This window comes from Thermothelomyces heterothallicus (assembly GCF_042370625.1).
Source record: "Thermothelomyces heterothallicus CBS 202.75 unplaced genomic scaffold P884_scaffold_1, whole genome shotgun sequence".
In the NCBI taxonomy this organism is placed as follows: domain Eukaryota; kingdom Fungi; phylum Ascomycota; class Sordariomycetes; order Sordariales; family Chaetomiaceae; genus Thermothelomyces; species Thermothelomyces heterothallicus.
Window position 1 is genome coordinate 2,009,311 of NW_027192562.1, and position 16,794 is coordinate 2,026,104.

Sequence of the window (16,794 nt, forward strand, 5' to 3'; positions counted from 1 at the left end):
AAACGGATAAGAAGAAGAAGGTTAGTTCCTTCCCTTAGATACTAATATAGAATGCTTACTATAGTAATTTCTTAGCTAGAGATTCTAGATCTTTATAATTAAGAGTTAATAAGCCTAATTAGCATTAGAAATATAGTTAGTAATACTATTCTAGTATTCTATATCTTTAAATAGTAGCTATTAGAAGATTAGGATATTAAAGGTCTTAATAATAAGATACGATTCTATAAGTTAAATATAGTATTTAATAACTCTAAGATAATAATAGATTAGATATATTATTTTAATAAGTACTTCTTTACTATCTATACCAAGTTCTAACGGTATAATATAAGCTTTAAAGAATAGTTTAGTTATAACTATTATAACTATAGTTCTACTCTTAGTATATACTTTATTAACTTGAATAATATTACTCCTAAAGATTTAGTCTATATATCTATACTATTAGAAGAATATATATATTAGCTACTTATCCTAGATAACTTTATAGGATATTATATCACGGGCCCGGGCTCCACCCGGGCTAATCGATAATAGGCTATACCCGGTTTCGGACCGGACCCACATACGTTCGTAGGGCGTTCGTAGGGCACGCGCTCAATACCCGGTTAGGCTCCAACCCGACGCCCAACCAGACCCTAACCGGAGCATATACGCACCCCCTATATTAGGAAACAGAACCCCTTCTAGCACCTATACTTACTTTCTCCTCTTTCTTCCCTTAAGGTAGTTAAATAAAACATTATACGCTTATCTATAGTTACTATAAGGCTAGCACATTACATTTTAACTACCTTCTCTTAATAGTAACCCTCCTAAACGAACGACCGACGACTTAGTTATAGCAGAATCTAGAGTATATACGCCTTCGAGCTTAGTAGAGTTATAGGAACTCGTACGCTCCCTCTAAGCGGCAATAGTATAGCAGAACACTATAATCGACTCCCTCTAGACATCTCGGACTTAACCTATACCAACCCCTGACTCGGTCAGGATATCCCCGGAGAGATAGTGGCCTCAAAGGAAACGACTCCTAACTAGGGAACCTTTCGATGGCAAGAAGGAACTTTTTGCAGCCTAGAAGAGTACGATAGAATATATCCTTGTAGTAGATAGAGACTTTATCGGTTCTAATTACGACTAGTAGGTTTTTATCTAGGGAAACCTGATATAATAGGTTTAGACTTAGGTCGTAGCCTATTACGAATCTATAGGCCTAAAGACTAGGTACGACCTAGCCTAGTTCCTTTAATATCTTGAGAGCGTCTTTTCCGACCCCTATAAGAAGATAGTCGCCCTATCGGAGCTCGAGTTCTTACGATAGAGAGATAATAAGCTATTCTCCGCCTTCATTGTTCGGTTCGAAGCGAAACTCTCGAAGGCAGGCAGTCTTCTTTAGAACGACAAGATACGCCTAATTAAACTATAGTAATGTCTCTCCCCGAGGCTAAAGCATATGGCTATTAGACAAGGAATTCCCCGAGATAACTATATAGCGGTAGTAGAGAGATACTATAAAATCGCGATAGACCTTGAGGCCCTCTACCTAGGCGAGAGATACTAGCAGATATGAAGACGACAGGCAATGTTCGAGCTATAGAGGGAGAAGGATATAGATAGGGATATACTAATGATAGGTATTAACGTAGTATAGACTAACCTATAGAAGAAGGGTCCTAGTAAGGACTAACCAAGGGGATATAGAAGAGATACCCCGAGGGCGAAATAGGTTAGCTAGGAGGTATAAGCGGCATAATAGGTAGCTAGAACGTATATTTAGTACGGATAGAAGGGTTACTTTATTACCAAGTATAAATACGCCCCTACTAGAAGACTAGTATAGTAGAACTAGCTAAGGGCTAATATTTATACCCTAGAGGCTAAGGAAGAAAGAGAGGAAAGCGACTAGTCTAACGAGGAAGATAGGGAGTAGGGAAAAGAATAGCCCCCGAGCAAAGTCTCGTAAGGGGGCTAGAAGATTACGACCACCGGGAAAGCAAGTTCGTAGAGATTAGTAGGAGAATAGATAGACCCCCTTTTCTTATTCTAGTCTTCCTTAACTCTACTAGCTTTATAAATGCCTAAATAGATAGTAGATATTCTAGCTATAGTATTATTAGTAAAAGGATATACTAGAAGCTTAGACTCGAGCAAATTAGTTTACTAACCCCTTGTACCCTTGGTACTATAATAAGGGTATATCCTAACCGGAAGATTACTTGGATAGTCTATATTACGATAGATATCGATAGATAGAAGAGTTAGGCTATATTCTATATAGTTTCTAGACTAGTATAGGATATTATATTAGGCCTTCTATAGATAGAACATTAGGAGGTTAAACTAGACGTAAGTACCAGTATCCTCGAGATTAGGGCATAGCCAAGACTATTTATCCGGGAAGTCTCCTTATAGACTAAAAAGATAGGAATCTCCTAAATTATAGGTACGGTTTTCGTAGGCCTAGTCTAGAGAGTATAGAAAAGGAAGACCTCCGATACCTTTCTAGTTACAAGTATCTAGGAAATGATAACTATCCTAGAATCGAGGCGTAAACTCGATAGGGGTATAAGAGAAAAGGGGAGTAGCCGCTTAGAACTAGAGGCAACTCTACTAGAAGAGCTTCGTAACTTTGCCGACCTCTTTGACAAGGAGAAGGCTAGCGGTTTACCTCCTTACTATAGCGCTACCGACCACTATATCAAGTTAAAAGAGGGTCCTAATAGGAAGATTCCCAAACTCCCTTAGGGACCCCTCTATAATATGCTACGAGATTACCTATTAGAGGTCCGGAAATAGGTCGTTAATCTGTTAGATAAGGGATAGATTCGGGCGAGTTCCTCTTCGGCCGCTACCCCTATCCTTTTAGTAAAGAAGGCAGATAGGGGATAGAGATTCTATATAGACTACCAGGCCCTAAATAAGATTATAAAGCAGGATCGATACCTACTTCTACTAATTAAGGAGACTCTCCGCTCCTTAGCTAGGGCTTGGTAGTTTACGAAGCTCGATGTTAGGGCAGCCTTCTACTATATCCGGATCGTAAAGGGAGACGAGCATTTGATAGCATTTCGAACCCGGTTTAGACTCTTCGAGTGGCTAGTCTACCCCTTTAGATTAGCAGATATACCCGTAACTTTCTAGCGATATATTAATAACGCCCTCGGTCTAATACTTGGAGACTTCGTAACGGCATACCTTAATGACATCTTAGTATATATAGTAGGAAGTAGAAAGGACTATATAAAACGAGTTAAAGAAGTTCTCTAGAGACTATAAGCGATAAGGTTAGCTCTTAACCTTAAGAAGTATATATTCGTTATAAAAGAAGTCAAATACCTTAGCTATATTATTAAGGCCGGTACCCGAGTCCGTCCCGACCCTAAGAAGCTCGCTACTATCCGTGACTAGGAGGCGCTATAGAAAGTTCGAGGAGTACGGAGTTTCTTAGGGTTCGCCAACTTCTACCGTGACTTTATCCCTAACTTCTCCGAGATGACTACGCCCCTAATACGGTTAACCCGTAAGAACACCCTATTTCGGTAGGGAAAGGAGAAACAAGAGGCCTTCGAAGCCCTTAAGACAGCCTTTATCTCGGAGCCAATCCTAGTATAATAGGACCCCGAGAGGGAGATAGTTCTCGAGGCAGACTATTCTAGGATAGCCCTTAGCGGATGCCTTTCTTAATAGGGAGAAGACGGGGTTCTATATCCCGTGGCCTATTATTCTACGAAGTTAACCCTAGCCAAAAGGAATTATATAATCTACGACAAGGAATTACTTATAATTATCTCCTACTTAAAGGCTTGGTTAGTAGAGCTTTATAGTATCGCGGCCCCTTTCTAAATCCTAACCGACTATAAGAACCTCGAATATTTTACCCGGCCCCGTCTAATTAACGAACGATAAGCTTAATAGGCTAAGATACTCTCTTACTTTAACTTCGAGCTCTAATACTATCCCGGATTATAGGCGTCTCGCCCTAACGCCCTATCCTATCGCGAATAAGACTTCCCTAAAGATATATAGCGTACTATATAACTTCTTCCCGCCATCTAATTAGACACCTCTACTACCTTAGAGTTACTAGAAATATCTTGCCTACCTAAGGGGAGTAACATTTTTATAGATAGCTTGCTTATATCCCTCTAGGACAAGGGAGTTCTTAAGGATAAACACTATATATACCGACTCTAGGCTGTCTAAGATAGGGCCCGGAAGTTCCCTAAAGAGGTAAATATAGTATAAACCTAGATTGTAGACTGTTCTCTAAGCGTACAAGGTACTCTTTAGTTTTAGGGGAGACTTTAGCTCCTTATATAGGAACCCCTTATTATTACTATCCTCTAACAAGTTTATAACTCCCCTATATCAGGTCACCCGGGGAGGAATAGGTTATTTAAGATGCTCTAACGGGACTATTATTAGGATCTTATGTCCTCCGATACGAAGTAGTTTACGAGGAACTATTATATATACCGAAGGGCCAAGGTATTATGGCAATTACGATAAGGACTCCTCTAACCCCTACCTATTACCGACCGCTTCTAGAAACAGATTTCTATCGACTTTATAGTCGACCTCCTAGCACGAGAGAAGAACTTACCTCATTACCTTATAGTAATCACCGATCGGCTGTCGAAATACGTCTAACTCGAGGCTATATCTTCGATAGGGGCCGAAGCGTATACGCTCTAGTTCTAGGATATATAGTAGCGGTTTTATAGGTTTCCGATACAGATTATTACCGACCACGGCTCGGACTGGCTTAGCTAATTCTAGACTTCTCTCTATAAGATCGTCGGGATCAAATAGTTACTATTAATAGCTTATTACCCCTAAATAGATAGAGGTATAGAATGTATAAACCAAGAGGTACAGACTATCCTATAGACTATTATTTCCTTTACCTAGTATAACTAGCCTAAATATCTTCTAGTATACTAGCTTATAATTAATAACCGTAACTTAATAGTAACTAGAACGAGTACAAGTTACCTCCTCTATAGCTACGATATAAGTCCTATCTAGTTTACTAACCTCTTAGACGCTCCTACTTCGTCCCTATAGGGGAGGGCTATTAACTTCCTATACTACCTAAAAGAAGGTATAGAGTAGACCTAGGCTACTATCGTATATATATAGTAACGCTAGTAAGAAAACGCTAATCGATCTTAACATCTAGCTAAAAGGTTTAAGGTAGAGGATAAAGTATAGTTATCCCTATATAATATAAAAACTAACCGCCTAAGTCGGAAACTCGATTAGGTTAACACCAAATATAGAGTAGTAATAGTACTAATATCGCTAACCGTTACTTTAGATATCCCCTAGGGCCTATACCCTACCTTCTATATTAATCTAGTTAAGTATACTATATCCGACCTACTCCCCTTATAACGTATATTAGATACTTACCCTAGCCTAGTATTAGAACTTTTATAGGATAGATTACTATAAGAAGAATATAAAGTAAAAGCGATTCTTATAGCTAGGAATATAAGGGGGAGGGGAAACCACCACGATATATTAGTAAAGTAGAAGGGATACAACACCCTAACTTAGGAACTACTAGAAAACTTAGAGAATACTAAAGCGCTCGACGCTTTCGAATAGGAATAAGGGGATATATACCTAAATGATAGGCCGGTCACGAAGAGAAAACATAGGGGAATATATAAGCAAACGGTCTAAAATTTCCGTATATATAGGCAAACCTAGGGCGGACAGGCGACGGCCACGTTACGGACGCGCCGACCTAACTAATTACAAAACAAACATATATAATGACAATATATTACATACTTACTCCTCCTCCTCCTCTAAGTACTCTACCTCCTCCTCCTCCTCTATTATACCTTTAGGAGCTATAGGGGTAGGCTCCTTACGGTCACGGACCAGGCGCGGTACGCACTCGGCCGGGGAGCTAGAACGTCGGGCATAGGCCTAGCCGAAGTCGATAGGAACGGGTACGAGGCGCGCGGTAGTAGCGTAGCGGGCCCGGGAGGCGGGCGAAGGCGTGTCTAAAACATAGGCAACAAGGGCGGCGTTAGTATTAACCAAAGTCGATATATTCTCATTTACATATTACATCTAGCATAGTATAGTGTCATTTTACGCTATAGCGCGGCGTATAAGCTGCCCGGCAGCTTATAGGGCGGGGGCGGGGTCGGAGGCGGCGGGGAGGGCGTTACCGCGGCGGGAGGGAGTACGGGGGTAGGCGACCAGGGCCTGGTCGTTATTACGGCGGCGGGGGGAGGCGGCCTAGGCAAGGGAGAAGGCGAGCTAGGCGGGGGAACGGTTAGCCTATATAGCCTCTATAATCGTGGTAAAGGAACGTACTAAGGCGGCGAATATAGGTATAAGGACTGCCTTATACATACTACGGGTTATGGTCTTCGGCTAGGGGGGGGTCTCTAGGGCTATACCCTCGTTATAATAGTATATAATCTTATAGATGCCTATACATAAACATAGATTATTTACCTATAATTATAGGTCTTAAATGTAAGAATCGTAGGTAGAACGGTATATCGTATAGGATATACTATAACTAGGGACATATATAATATTATTACTACTTAGAATATAGTAAATATAATTAAGATAATACTATATCTTCTTAGGTAGGAGTTTAAACTCCTTATTAGAGGAGTTACCCTTAATGGTAAACCCATTAAGGGAAATATTCTAGTTCTTACGCTAAAATTTAGACGGTCAGTAGGGACCTAGTATATATATATAGCGGCTATAGTTAGGAAAACAAAAGAGAAAACTTATACTATAATCTTCGTTCTTATTACCACTAGGACAGCGGCTACTACTACTACTACCAAGCAAGCCAACGGCAGCAGACATTCTAAATAAAAAAAAAAAAAAAAATTTAGGGGCATAATATAGGTACAGGTAGCAGGATAGTACACGGTTAAGCATAAGCAGGGAGGGATTCGTAGATTGTAAAAAGAGAAGAAGTAAGAGTCAGAAGGAGGGAGAGGAGGAATTTATATACGTTCGGGGAGTAGGGCTAGGGGAGCGCGTATAGGACCCGAACAAAGACCAGGCCTTACTTTGAACGTAAACAAAGGCCGGGACCTACATAGCATCAAAACAAAGACCGGGACCTATACGGGACCTAAACAAAGCCGGACCGTACGCACAGACCGCCGGCACGCGTAGGACCCGTCACCACGGTGACACCGGGCAGACCTACCCGAGCATCCGACCAGAAAAAGAGGGGGGGTATGTCACGGGCCCGGGCTCCACCCGGGCTAATCGATAACGGGCTATACCCAGTTTCGGACCGGACCTATATACGTTCGTAGGGCGTTCGTAGGGCACGCGCTTAGTACCCGGTTAGGCTCCAACCCGACGCCTAACCGGACCCTAACCGGAGCATGTACGTACCTCCTATGTTAGGAAACGGAACCCCTTCTGGTACCTATACTTACTTTCTCCTCTTTCTTCCCTTAAGGTAGTTGAATAAAACATTATACGTTTATCTGTAGTTGCTATAAGGCTAGTATATTATATATTATAACCTTAAACTTTATAAATACTATCTCTTGTTTAATATTCTTATTATCTTCCTTCCTCCCTATTTGATATATTTTATTTAGCTAATAGATATAGGGGTCTTTTACTATCTTAAGGAAGTATATTAATAATGTCTTTAGTAGGTAGTTTAAAATAGCAATCTTACATTTATATAAGCAGACTTTATTAAAGGATTCTAGGAAATCTAGGAGGCTAGTTTTAGATATCGAAATATTATAGTAAGATTTAAAAAGACTAGTCTTTTTCTACTAAACCAATATATTATAATAGACTAGATTAAGGAGAAAGTATTATCTAGTATAATTATTAGATATCCTATAATGATTCCTAATAATAAGTAATAGATATATATAAAAAAAGGTATTAATTATATCTAAGAGTAATATCTTAAGCTTTTTAGTTTACTAATATAAGAACATTTTCGGGATATTATATTAATAATTAATAAGGGTTAGCTAATATATAAATATCTTAAGAACTTTATAAAGGATAAGAGAGCCTATCTAGTTATACTATTTACTAAGAAAATACGAGACTAACTTATCAAGCTAATAGGAGAGGTTATAACAAGTATAACTATTTAGTATATTTATTAGGTTTAGGAGATCTAGGCTTAGAAGAATACTAAGGCTATTTAAGATACTAGCTAAAAAGCTACCTATATTACTATTAAGCAGATTAAATAGGATTACAAGGAGGAATATAAAGTCTAGAAGAAGCGCCCTAAAAACAAGATTCCTAGTACTAATAGGTATTACCTTTATATAGTAACCTTTACTAAATTCCTAGAAAAGACTAATAAGAACGACTATCTTCCTCTTAATAATAACTACCCTCTTTAGGTTCTACCAAAGGAGCATTAGCCATTAGCGTTTTTCAACTTAGGAGATAGAAAGGAAGTCCTAATCCCTTGGTTAGCAAAGAAGCCGTTATTAGAAGTTAAACTCCTATCCCCTAAGCGTCCTAGGATATAGATTAGTAATATATCTATAATGTTAATTAACGATAGTAACGATAATAGATTTGACTTTATAGATAGTAAAGATAAGTAAGAGGAGGATACCAAGTCACTATCTCTATCTAGGGTCAAGAAGGAGTCACTATATATAGCTATTATTAAGGATATTAGGAGGTTTAAGAAGTAATATACCTGTAAGTTAGTAATAGCTATACTAGGGATAGTAACACTAGGGACAGAAGATAATAACTATCGCTAGGAGGCTAAAAGAGAAGGCATTACTACGATTAAGAGCGATAAGGATAAGGAGTATAATATAGAGGGAGAGGGAGACGAAGGCGAGTTATATGACTAATTGTTTAACTAATTATAACCAGATAGAATTGAATTTTACTACGTTTTTGAGCTTTTTAGAACCTAGTTTATAATTAGACTATTTATAGCTATTTGAGGCTACTGTTGCGAGGGTAATTGAACTTGATGGCACCTTTTGTATAGACACGAAAGTATAGGAAATTTGGTGGTGATGTGTCTGGCAATATTGGTATGTCCGGGGGTTTTGGCCCCACCTGTCGGGAGACAGGTGGTAGTACTGAACTAATTAGTCAGCACTAACCACCGGGTAACACCAAGTAATCCATAGTGCAGGGAGGACAGCGCCGCCCAGCCTCCATCGCACACGCAGTGATGCAGACAGGTCAGCTTCTCCCCACCCTCCTTGAGAAAGTCGAGTACCAAACCAACATGCACCGAGCAAGCATTGATAAACAGAATACATCTTGTACCATTTCAGTAATACCACGTTATTTCCGTCTCTTAACCGTTCACCATTGCAGTACGTCGCTTTGCGGCAGTTTGTCGGTTCTCGCCTGCCTCTTCCCCAGCATTTTCTCCAATCACTGACTGACTCGTTGCCCCGCCCAGGGCAAGCAAACAGATCGTCGACTGACATTCATTCCATCTCATCAACGCGGGGGAGTCCTTCTTTCCCGGCTTGGCCAGCACGTTTTTAGGTTTCGCACGAACAACTCAGAACTGCTTGCGCAACCATGGAACAACAAACAGCACAGCTGCCACCCAAAAAGAGCACGCCAGCTCGGCGACGCCCCATGCGGCCTGTGAACTCGCCCGCTCGCAAGACGTACGCCTCAGAGAACGACATGCCGAGCGAAGCCACATTCCCACTCGAGATCGCGGGGCCTTTCACGCCCAGGAAGTCCGCCTCAAACAGCCCGGCACCGTCATCGCAGCCGAATCAAGGCAAATCTAAACCGCGGAACGGGAACAAGGGACGGGTCAAGCAGGTCTCGACGCCGGGGCCTGGCAAGCAAGGGCGGACAACACCTCCGCACTCAACAACATCCAAGCCAATTGCTACAGCCGCTTTTGCCGGCGCGACATTCCACGCGTCCCCGGCTCCCTCTTCCCTCCCGATCCCAAGCTTCCTGTCCAAGGCCTTGGACTCGCCCTCAGTGCAGGAAACAGACCATGCCAGTCGCGAGCCTTCGCCGCCTGCGACCGATTCCGAGGCAGCCCCCACACCGCAGCACCGTCTGCTGTCCGCAAATGATGCCCGGCAAGAGTCACCCCTTGATATCTTCTTCCGTGCAGACCGGGCTGAGAAAGAGCGGGCGCGCCGCGCAAGCTCTGCCAACATTCTCGGGCAACGTCCGGTTCCTCTTTCTCCTCCCTCTCATGTACGCTCTCCGGCGGAGCCCAGAACTGTCCCCAGCGGACGGTTTGGTACTGGCACCCGCCGGCCTGTGCCCCAGCGCAATTCATCCGCCGGCATCCCCGCCAGCGAGCTTGATGGCACACCCGAAACGGTGATTGGGCCGGCGCTCTCCAAGCCTTACCAGGAACGTATTCGCGAGGCCATATCCAACAAGAAGCAGGGCGACGCCGCTCAGAAGCCCACGCCACTGCAGGACCAGGCGGCAATAGACATGAGCGAGCGGCTGAAGCAGTTTCTGGCTATACCCTCGATCCGGAGCGGGCAACAGCCTTCTCAAGCGCCCGCGACGTCCCCGCAAGGGCCTACTGATGCGCCGCCGCATCCTTTCTCGTCAGGGCCCCAGCCTCCGCACCCGTCTGGTTTCCTGCCTGCTTTCTCGGGGGGATCCCAGCCCCCTCCATCTGCCGCTTACCACACGCCACCTCCCTTTGCCACGGGGACTCAACACCCGGTCATCGCACCTTCGGCTCCGGCCTCTATGACTTCTCCGGCTGTGAACGGGAGTCGTTCGGCCGACATCTTACACATGGAGGAGAGCCTGCGGCGCATGCTGAAGCTGAACCTCAGCCCGGCCCCGGCAGGACCTCAGCCGACTAAGTATCAGAGCTCCTGAACAGGATGGAGGAGTTGGCCAGTGGACGGTATTACTTGGCCAACAGTGGGGTTGGGAAGAAAAACATATTTGGAGCAGCCTTCTCTGGGTCAGTTCGTCATTGGGATCTCCCTATCGGATCTGGAATCATGTTTATCAGCCTTGCCTCCTTTCCTCCTTTTTATTCTTGTCCTTCGTTTTTTTTTTTTTTTTGCATTATTTACGTCTTCTATTTCCGGGCGTTTAGAATGGTTGGGGTTGGTTGGTTTCTTCTACGAGTGCTGGGTGGGAACTCACCGAGGGTTTCGGAAGCATCTGGGAGCGGCGGTGCCACGGCGCGATCGGTCGGTCAGGTTTTTGTGTGTTGTGTTTTCTGGGCACAGGGCATGGGCGCAAATTTCCTCGGCTTCTCGATTGCATCATTCATCGGCGCGATGGATGGCGGCGGTTACGTTCATTGCTTCCTTTTCTTTCGTTCTTTTTTTTCCCCTTTTGTTCTATTTCTTTTTTTGTTTTACTTTCCCGTCATACCCGCCATCGATTACTTCTATCCCGGATCGGCGGCATTTCCCTCCCCTTCATCTATTCGCACCCGACATTGACTATGGGCCCCGAACTTTAAGAGAGGCGGACACACACTATGGTGATCGTTCGCGAGAGACGGTTTTGGTGTGAAAAGTTCGGGGGGAGTCAAGCGGTAGGGGAAAAGACCAGGGGCCAAGATACCACGGAGGCCGCGAGGGAGAAGATCGGATCCATCTTTTCTTTTGCTTTTTTTGCCACGTTGGCGAGCCATGATCTCTTGAGTTTATGTCATCTCTTCCTTCCACATGTTTTGTTCGGAGCGGGCATGAACTCATTTGAGGGATGCATGGAGCATACTGGTCTCTTCTACATCGGATACCCCGTTTACCGCCGGGCGCTGGAGCTTTCTGGGCTAGGAAAGGTTTGGGTTTCGGGAATTCGGCTCGCAGTGAGTGGTCGGTACGCATGGTCTGGTTTCTATTTCCCAGGCAAGTATCACGGCGACAGAGTGGGTTTGGGCGTGGGTGGGAGGAATAGATGGTGAAGCATACAAGGCACTTAATCGCTTTCGCGGCTCTTTGTGTCGGCCACGGGTTGGTCTTGTTCAGCAAGCATACCTTCAGTCGCAGAACGGGGCTTGGGAATCAGCAAGGAGGAGTGGCCAATATGTGGAATATTGGCAGGAAGGGAGAGGGTGGACACTTTGCGGGCCTTGATCCGCATCGCCCGGCACATCACCGCTCGAATCATCAACGGTGAAGTGCAACAAGAAGAAGAAGAGAGGAAACAGAAAAGAAAAAAAAATAGGGGGGCAGATATTGTGGAGTCGGCCTTCGACAAGTTTAACAGAACTATAACTAGGGATAGTTTTGCAGGCCGAAAAGACACATGATGTCTCCCACCTCCAGGTTCCTGCACTTTTGATTCGAGCTTTATTGCGGATGCGTGAACCCCAGCGATAGCCTATTCCTCCTAATTGAGAAGTTAAGGTTCCCTCCAAGTCTGTCGTAGAAGGGCTCTTACAGGGCGTGGTACTTTTTAGGTGTCGAGTGTTTCCGGAAGGCGAGATGACAGAGCTTGGGTCTGTCAAGTCCACAACCTAGAAACCCCCAAGTTCCGAACGCAACCACTCACAAAAGCAGACCCAGCACCGTCCTCACAACATAGCCCATCCGTTCTTTCCGCTCCGAGCGCTAACCTCTCCCTTTCCCATCATCTTTCAAACACATTACCATTCTCTGTCTGAATCATCACGTGACCTTCCGCTGACAATCACGACTCTCTTTCATCAGCAATGGTCCTTCCTTGTTTGGGGCTAGAGGTCCATTGAGCTTTGTCTACCGGGTCGCCATTCGCAGCTCGGTACTGATTCCAAATCACCCTGTTCCGGTGGGAGTTCATTTTTTTTTTTTTTTTGCTAATCAATTCCACTCTTGTATTTTCCTGATCTCTCCTCGACCGACTACTGGAACAAACAACAAATAGACAATCCCGTCGTCGGGTAACAACAAGACGAGAACAGTCACTTACAGGGCTAGGTGCCTGGCTTATCATCAGCCATGACTGGCAGTCGGGCCGTTGACATCAACGGTGGGGAGGACGAGGATGAGGCACTGCGGATTGCGATTGCCCTGTCACTGGGGAAGGAGCCGGAGCCACCCTCGTCGCCTCGCGGTCGACCCGGGACGGACCAGGTGATTGATCTCACGCACGACGACGACGGCCACGCTGGCGATTCCGGCAAGGGCAGTGCAGGGGAGGGCGATGACGATGTCGTCATCTTGGCCCACGGCGATGTCGGCCGTTCTGGGCCTCGGCAGAAGGACGAGACGGCGACGGCGACGGCGTCAACCGCGCAGCAGACGACTTCCGTGTCCGTATTCTCCGCCCTGGGGCTGGATCGGAGGAAGATGGAGGAGGAGCGGCTGGCGAGGCTGAGCAAGAGGAAGGCATCTTCTCAGGTTGGGGATGACGGGCAGCCGGCTGCGAGACCAGCGCAACGGCCGAGGATAGCGGATGGAGAGAAGGGGGAAGTGGCGTCGTTGGAGGGGAGGAAGTTGACAGGACATGGCTCATCATCACCCTCGTCCAGACCGGATCTACCGCTGAACCCGTCAAGGTCATCGGCATCTGCCGGCCTCCCCTTCCCCCGAGGAGTTGTCAAAAAGACCTGGGCGTACGGCCAGCCCCGGCGAGGCGACGACATCAAGATCGAGGAAGTTCTTCAGAAGCAGCACCTCCAGCTCGCCGTCCTGAGCTCTTACCAGTGGGATGAGGAGTGGATGCTGTCCAAGATCGACATCGCGCGGACCAAGCTGATCCTTGTGGCGTTTGCTGCCGACGAAGCGCAGGTAAGGGTTCATCTCTTCTGTCCGGGGTTGGGCCGGCGGGCGAAACGAGCGGGTTTGACTGACGGTGTGAGGCGGACAGAAAGAGGAGATGAGGTCCAACGTGCCGCGCGACAGGATCCGGTTCTGCTTCCCGCCCATGCATGGCATTGGCTCGATGCACTCCAAGTTGATGCTGCTCAAGTACGAAAACTACCTGCGGATTGTGGTGCCTACGGGGAACTTAATGTCGTTTGACTGGGGGGAGACCGGGACTATGGAAAACGTAGGCTTCTCTCCGGTCCCGCAACTTACGGTGTCGAGTATGCTGACAGCGCGGCAGATGGTGTTTATTCTCGACCTCCCGAAATTTGAAACCGCGGAGGGACGGGAGGCGCAGAAGCTCAACCGGTTCGCCGATCAGCTCTTCTACTTTCTCCGCGCTCAAGGGCTCGATGAGAAGCTTGTAGACAGCTTACGCAACTACGACTTTACCGAGGCCGGTCGTTACGAATTTGTGCACACAATGTGAGAAAAACCCGCTGCCGCCGCTGCCGCCGAAGCCCCAATCGCGCCCCCATCGTGGCTGCGCAATGCTAACCTACCACCTCCCCAGCCCGGGATCTCATACCGGAGACGATGCCTTGAGAACAGGTGAGATCAGTCCATCGGCCATGATTCCTTCGTATGCAAGACGGCGTGGTTGACACAGCATGCCAACAGGATACTGCGGCCTTGGCCAGTCAGTTAACGCCCTGGTCGGCACTCGTTCAGAGCCCGTCGAGCTGGACCTTGTGGTGAGTCCGGACCTGTCCCAACTCCACGACTCGCTTCTCTGCTTGACAGTCATGCAGTGTTGAATCATACTTACCAAGTACCCAGTGCGCGTCTCTCGGGGCGGTCAACTACGGCCTGCTTACGTCGCTCTACTACGCCTGCCTGGGCGATCCTCTTCGAGAGTATGAGGAGCGGGCATCTGGGAGTCAGAGAAATCGTGACGCGTTTACAAGCAGGGCAATTTCCTTGGTTAAGGAACACATGCGGATATTCTTTCCCTCGCGCGAGACGGTTCTACGGAGCAAGGGAGGAAAAGACGTTAGTTTTCTTTGCTTGCTGACCGGCGCATCCCCCCGTAAGCTAACAACTCGCTCTGTCTGGAAACTAGGGCGCGGGAACAATCTGTCTGCTGTCCAAGTGGTGGCAAGCCCCAACGTTTCCCCGGGAACTCGTACGAGACTGCAAGTCGGTCAGGCCGGGCGTGCTCATGCACACCAAGGCCCTCTACGTTAGGCCCTGCAGTCCCACCGCTCAACAGTCCGGCCGCTGTTTTGCCTACGTAGGCAGCGCCAACCTCTCCGAGAGCGCCTGGTACGTATCTGACTTTAGTCTTTCTCCGGCTGCGAGGAACAGTGTTGGAACCGTGCGTCGCGCCTCTGGGTTGCGTGTCCCTCTCACTCAGTCCGTTGCGCTCCAAGACCTGAGAGCGCCACCGATCCCTCGCAGATTGCCTTCTCCCCCCCGGCCCGCCCAAATGCAACTCCACTGCTGGCACAATGTCCCCGAGGTATCGAGTCCAAGCTGACCAGCGATGCAGGGGCCGACTCTCCAGGGACCGCGCGTCGGGCAAGCCCAAGCTCACATGCCGCAACTGGTACGTGGCTTTGCCCTCCCCCAATGCACAATCGTTTCACAGTCCGCGCACACCTCAATTTTGCACCCAAAACTCTCCTTCTCTTTTCCATGTCTCCCACATCTCCCCGCGACCTGCATTGCAGCAACGTACCCCCACCTCCCCCTTCGACTCCAACCCAACACAGAATTCTTCCACGGAGCTCTGTTAGTGGCTAATCAATGTATGGTCCCGGTGTGGGGGAACGATACGCGCGCGCGCAGGGAATGCGGTGTCCTCCTGTGTACCGATAGAACGGTGGAAGGAAGCAGCGGTGCGGGCAGTGACAACCTGGGCGTATTTGACGGGTGCCTGCCGGTCCCAATGGAGTGGCCAGGGCGAGCCATCTCTGAGGAGGGAGGGGAGGGGATGACGGCCAAGGACAAGGACGCCAGGACGCCTTGGTTCTACGCGGAAGGGTGAATACCCTAGTTCCGATACCTCAGGGTTCCAGAATCTTTGGAATTGGGCCAAAATGTCGTTTCTTGTTCCCAGCAGAACCTAATCCGTATCGTTGTTTACTTGCCCCTTTGAAGGGCTCAGCGTAGCGGGAAACCCTGCATACGGATCCGCTGCGTGCAAAAGGCATCTTGACGTCGCCACTCGACCCAAAGAATCCACAGATACAACATGCACATGCGGCACATGCGGCACCTGCGGCACCTGCAGCCCTCATCCATCAAAGTGACAACCGGCCACTCCCTGATGGTAGACCAGTAGTGCACCGTCTAGTGCATGTCCCTGCGGCAAAAATAAAAAATGCACCTAAATCAGACATTCCATGTGTTTCTTGGAAAGGTAATTACTGCTTAGTCCCGGGGGGATTGACTTTGATAGTGGACTCATGGGTTTCCAGATCGCGTAGCTTTTTTTTTTTTTTTGGGTGAAGATAACACTCCGGGAAGAATGCTAGTTTTAAGCTCGGAAAAAGTGCCGGGGTTGTCGTCAAATGTCGAGTGTCCGGGAAAAGTCAGGTTCGGGGCCGCGCACAGCAGATGATCGCGTCGTGACGGCTATCTGGGGGGAAAACTCTGTTGAGGAGAACCTATGCATGGCGTGCGGCTCTTCTGACCACACCAGCACTGCATGTAGATCAAGGATCGCGGATGATTTCCGTGTTGTCCGTTGTGGTTCTAAATAGTTCGCTTGTAAAACCGGGGGGTGGTTGTGGGTTGTGGGTTAAAACCTGGGGTTGCTTTTGGGCGTTGTTGGTTTTTGGGGGAGGGGGTGGTCGGGGGAGGGGGAAGGGGAGGGGACGGCTCTCCCACAGCCATCTCTGAGTTCCCCAGGGGTCGGACTCGGAGAGAGAGAGAGAGAGGTACGGGGGCGGTATTGAGAGCCTACATGCGTTACCTTTGATGTATGAAAGCTGTCAGGGAGACAGGAAGGAAAGAGTCTGACTCTCTGTTACACCGAGCGATGCATATATGG

The 16,794-nt window shown here is 47.1% G+C and overlaps 2 protein-coding genes across 2 annotated transcripts; both read left to right on the forward strand.

Annotated features, from left to right (window-relative positions):
* Window positions 1-9,564: 9,564 nt before the first annotated feature.
* On the forward strand, window positions 9,565-10,863 carry P884DRAFT_296004 (uncharacterized protein; the record flags this gene model as incomplete). Its single annotated transcript, XM_069444377.1, has 1 exon — window positions 9,565-10,863. One exon carries the CDS (start codon window positions 9,565-9,567, stop codon window positions 10,861-10,863), a length of 1,299 nt encoding a protein of 432 aa, XP_069301912.1.
* A 1,663-nt stretch (window positions 10,864-12,526) lies between these two features.
* Window positions 12,527-15,930, forward strand: P884DRAFT_253799 (tyrosyl-DNA phosphodiesterase-domain-containing protein). Its single transcript, XM_069440835.1, has 10 exons — window positions 12,527-12,756; window positions 12,925-13,718; window positions 13,798-13,980; window positions 14,038-14,222; window positions 14,311-14,348; window positions 14,418-14,491; window positions 14,577-14,789; window positions 14,860-15,062; window positions 15,289-15,345; window positions 15,588-15,930. Exons 2-10 carry the CDS (start codon window positions 12,927-12,929, stop codon window positions 15,784-15,786), a joined length of 1,944 nt encoding a protein of 647 aa, XP_069301913.1. The 5' UTR covers window positions 12,527-12,756; window positions 12,925-12,926; the 3' UTR covers window positions 15,787-15,930.
* Window positions 15,931-16,794: the final 864 nt, after the last annotated feature.

Coding starts and splice junctions, on each gene's coding strand:
- P884DRAFT_253799 (XM_069440835.1), top strand. CDS start 12,927: ATGACTGGCAGTCGGGCCGTTGACATCAACGGTGGGGAGGACGAGGAT. Junction 14,492..14,576: donor CCGTCGAGCTGGACCTTGTG/GTGAGTCCGGAC, acceptor CCAAGTACCCAG/TGCGCGTCTCTCGGGGCGGT. Junction 15,063..15,288: donor AACCTCTCCGAGAGCGCCTG/GTACGTATCTGA, acceptor CCAGCGATGCAG/GGGCCGACTCTCCAGGGACC.